Source organism: Ursus maritimus, unplaced genomic scaffold, assembly GCF_017311325.1.
Source record: "Ursus maritimus isolate PB19 unplaced genomic scaffold, ASM1731132v1 scaffold_20, whole genome shotgun sequence".
NCBI classification, from domain to species: domain Eukaryota; kingdom Metazoa; phylum Chordata; class Mammalia; order Carnivora; family Ursidae; genus Ursus; species Ursus maritimus.
Window position 1 is genome coordinate 43,484,828 of NW_024424453.1, and position 4,810 is coordinate 43,489,637.

Here is a 4,810-nt window from a genome sequence, read left to right on the forward strand (position 1 = left end):
TCGGTTAAGGGTCTGCCTTTGGCTTGGGTTATGGACCCAGGGTCCTAGGATCGAGTCCCATGTCAGGCTCCCTGCTCAGCAGGGAGCCGTCTCCCTCTCCGTCTGCTGCTCCCCCTGCTTGTGCTTGCTCTCTCCCTCTCTCTCTCTCTCTGTGATAAATAAATAAGTAAATAAATAAATAAAATCTTAAAAAAAAAAGAATATGGTGGGAAAAAGAGTCTTTTCAACAAATGGTGCTGGGGAAAATGAATAGCTACATGCAAAAGAATCACATTGGACCACTTTCTTACACCATACACAAAAATAAAGTCAAAATGGATTAGAGGCCTAAATGTGAGATCTGAAACCATAAAAATCATAGAAAAGAACACAGGCAATAATTTCTCTGACAAGCCATAACATTTTTTTCTAGATATGTCTTCTGAAGCAAGGGATACAAAATAAAAAATAAACTATTGGGGCTAGATCAAGATAAAAAAAACTTCTGCACAGCAAAAGAAACAACAAAACTAAAACACAGCCTACTGAACAGAAGATATTTGCAAATGACATATCCAATAAAGGGTTAGTATCCAAAATAAATGAATATATACAATTCAGCACCTCAAAACCAAATAATCCATTTTAAAAATGGGCAGAAGACATGAACAGATATTTCTCCAAAGAAGACATCAGAAGGCCAACAGACACATGAAAGGATGCTCAACATCACTCATCATCAGGGAAATACAAACCAAAACTACAATGAGGTATCACCTCACACCTGCCAGAATAGCTAAAATTAAAAACACAAGAAACAACAAGTGTTGGTGAAGATGTGGAGATAAAGAGCCCTTGTGCACTGTTGGTGGGTATGTAAACTGGTGCAGTCACTGTGGGAAACAAGATGGAGGTTCCTCAAAAAGTTAAAAACAGAACTACCCCACGATCCAGGAATCACATTGCTGGATATGTACCCAAATAATAAACACTAATTCAAAGGGATACATACACCCCTATGTGTATAGAAGCATTGTACACAGTAGCCAAATTATGGAAGCAGGCCAAGCTCCCATCAGTAGACGAATGGGAAAAGAAGTGGTATATATACACGATGGAATACTATTCAGTCATAAAAAAACCCCACAATCTTGCCATTTGCAACAACATGGATGGAGCTAGAGAGTATTATGCTAAGCAAAATAAATCAGTCAGAGAAAGACTAATACCATTTGATTTCACTCATATGTGGAATTTAAGAACCAAAACAAATGAACAAAGTGACAAATAGACAAACCAAAAAGCAGACTCTTAACTATGGAGAACAGATGGTTATCAGAGGGGAAGTGGGTGAGAGGATGGGTGAATTAGGTGAAGGAGATTAAGAGTACACTTATCTTGATGAGCAGTGAGTAATATATAGGACTGGTGAGTCGCTATATTGTACACCTGAAATTAACGTAACACTGTATGTTAACTATACTGGAATTAAAAAAAAAATAAATGTCAGTCTGTCCTTCATTTACCTTTATCTGTATAATAACGACGATCACACTCATCTGAAAGGGTGTTTGTAGAAATTGAATGAAGCAATGTATCTAGAGAAGGTAGCATTGCCATGGCTAGTGATAAATGCTGAGAAATTTTAGTTATTATCAGCAGAGAGTTTTGCACAAAATAGTACTTGCTGAACGTAAATTACGTTTTCTGCCACTCTCCCTTTTCATCTTTGAGTCTTTGGTGGGTTTGTTTACCTTGAAAGTTCTAATAGCAGTGCATTAATTATGTGGGGCACATAACAAACAGCCTTAAAATATTGTAACGCTAGTCAATAAAAGTTTATGTCTCACTCACAAGTCCAAAGTGGGTTTTCTTGGTGGGGCAGCAATGTTCCAGGCTGTGACCCAGGTCCTCCACTGCATCCCCTGCCTTGAGCACAAGGGCAAGGAAAGAGTAAGCAGACCACCTTGGGAGGGTTTAAAAAATCATTATAAGCGCAACACGTTTTTATTGCCAAGTTTGTTAGTTTGGTGCACCTCCCAGGTACCTTTATCTATGCCACAAAGGAAACAACATGTCTACAAGGTTACATCTAACAGAGCTCGCTGAGATGTACAGCCAGACTGGTGTTGCATCTGATGTGTACTCAAGTAAAGCGGGTTAACGATGACCATGAGCAGGTGCAAAACTCTAAGCTTTCAAAGCTTTTACTTGCTTGATTTCATAAGTGATGAAGCCGATCAATCCCATTGCTACCCAACTCTCCTGATACACTTGGGTAGAATAGGGCTTCGTGGGGACCCGAGCATTTTTAACAAGGCTTTGAAACATCTTGGCATAAGATCCCCCGCTCATGCCATGGGGATCTGCCTAGCCAATGACTCAGAAAGGTCATCGAGTGGCACATTGCCTAGTTCTTAAAGCACTGACCTTGGATGAAGGCTCAGAAACCCCATGCACTTTCTGGTTATATTTAGGTAATTAAAAGTCCAGTATCAAAATGTCCAGTCTTTTGTAATTAGCAAAGTCGCGAACATGATTTGAAGTTAATTAGTTTTCCCATCTTGAACTTGAGCCTGTGGCAGGTGGTTTATAGTGGGAGAGGGTGAATGTAGTCATTAAAGCTTCACTATTTCTCATCTCCCCTCCTTCTCACCATTCTGTAGACGTTTTAGGAAAAAAAATAAACTTGTATTATGTTCTATATATAGCTTGATGAATTTTCACAAAGTAAAACACAATGTAATATGTCGTGTAATGCAGATTCTTTGGGTTTTGTCCATTACGAAATGTTTTCTTTTTTTTCTCTCTCTCTTTTCTCTCAATACTTTAAATATTTCCCTCTGCTCTTTTCTTGCTTGCATGGTATCTGAGAAGAGGTAGGATGCAATTCTTACCTTTGTTCCTCTATAGAAAATGTGTTTTTTTTCTCTCTTGCTTCTTTCAGAATTTTTTTTTCTTTGATTTTCTATAGTTTGAAGATGATATTCCTTGGTGTAGATTTTTTGACATCTGTTCTCCTTGGTGTTCTCTGAACTTCCTGGAGCTGTGGTTAGGTGTCTGACATTAATTTGGGGGAAATTCTCAATGATTATTGTTTCACATTTTCTTCTGTTCCTTTCTTCTCCTTTTGGTACTCTCATTATGTGTACATTACACCTTTTCTAGTTGTCCACAGTCCCTAGAATGCTGTTCTCTATTTTTCATCTTTGTTCTCTTTGCTTTTCAGTTTTTGAGGTTTCTGTCGCTGTATCCTCTAGCTCACTGATTCTTTCCTTGGCCATGTCCAGTCTATATAAGCTTATGAAAGCCATTCTTCATTTCTCTTACAGTGTTTTTTTTTTTAAATCTTTTTTGTTTATCTCTAGCATTTCTTTTAGGTTCTTTATTAGTATTTTTATCTCTCGGCTTACATTGTCCATCTGTTCCTTCATGCTGTCTACTTTATCCATTAAAGCTCTTAGCATATTAATCGTAGTTGTTTCAAATACGCAGTCTGATGATTCCAATATCCCTGCCATATTTGGTGCATATCTAGTTTAGCAAGCATCCTGATGGGTGCTTTGGCTTTTCAAACTACACTTTTGCCTTTTGGTATGCCTTTTAATTTTTTCTTGATAATCAGGCATGGGTCCTGGGTAAAAACAAATCCAGTGAATAGGCCTTTACTGATGTGGCGGTGAGGTGTGGGGGAGGGGAAGCACTCTACCATCCCGCGATTAGATCTGCCTCTCAGCTGCCCTCTGTGTCTGCACAGTGAACTTCACAAGGGTTTCTCAGGTTTTTTTCTCCCCATTGAGGTGGGACAGGATGACACCAGTGGACTAGAGGTGGGTCTTTTCTTTCCCCCAGGCAAGTGAGGCTCTGCTAATATCCCAGCAGATTAGGTTCTAGTTAACTAGTTCTCACTGAGGACAGACCTTGTTAAGAAGCACAGAGCTCTCCGGCTTATTTCAGGGTTCCTTATTCTCTTGGCCTGCAGAAAGCCTGAGGGGATTGATTTGTTTTCAGATATTTACCGTGGGAATCTGGTTGAGCTCCTAGAGGTAAATCTCACCATGTTGTAGGTCTTCCCTCTCTGCCCGAGTCCCCCTGTAGTTTCTCACTCTACCATTGTCCACGCTGAGGCTCCAGCAATTAATGCATCAATGGCAGATCAAATTTTCTGACCCCAGCACTGGCTCCTGTGACAAATTTCTTCCTGAGTCTCTGCTCTGGGAAACTGTGATGATCTGTGTTCACCCACCTCCCCAGTGGTGGGGGCCGCAGTTTGTCTTTTGTCTTTCCTTCTCTTCTGGATCCATGGAGAGTTGTTGGGACAGAGCTGTGACTTCCAAACCCCTTAAACCTTCCTCACCTTCATTATTGACGTGTATCTTCACTTGGTATAGAATTCTAAGTTGTATTAATTTCAGTAATGGTATTTTTTTTAAGTTCTAGAATTTCCCCCTTAATTTTTCACAGATTCAAGTTGTCTGGTGAAATTCTCGTCTTGATTCCATTTTCTTGAACATACTAATCACAGTGATTTTAAAGTCTGTGTCTGAAAAGACAGTCTCTTCAATAAATGGTGCTGGGAAAATTGGACAGCTACATGCAAAAGAATGAAACTTGACCACTATCTCACACCATACACAAAAATAAACTCCAAATGGATGAAAGACCTTGATGTGAGACAGGAATCCATCAAAATTCTAGAGGAGAACATAGGCAGCAACCTCTACGACATCGGCCAAAGCAACCTTTTTCATGATACATCCCCAAAGGCAAGAGAAACAAAAGATAAAATGAATTTATGGGACTTCATCAAGATTAAAAGTTTCTGCACAGC

At 39.5% G+C, this 4,810-nt stretch overlaps 1 protein-coding gene across 1 annotated transcript; it reads right to left on the reverse strand.

Annotated features, from left to right (window-relative positions):
- Positions 1-2,166: 2,166 nt before the first annotated feature.
- Positions 2,167-4,559, reverse strand: LOC121104229 (ATP synthase subunit ATP5MPL, mitochondrial-like). The gene has a single exon (XM_040636592.1). The coding sequence runs from the start codon at positions 2,332-2,334 to the stop codon at positions 2,170-2,172; it is 165 nt and encodes a 54-aa protein (XP_040492526.1). The 5' UTR covers positions 2,335-4,559; the 3' UTR covers positions 2,167-2,169.
- Between the last annotated feature and the right edge of the window lie 251 nt (positions 4,560-4,810).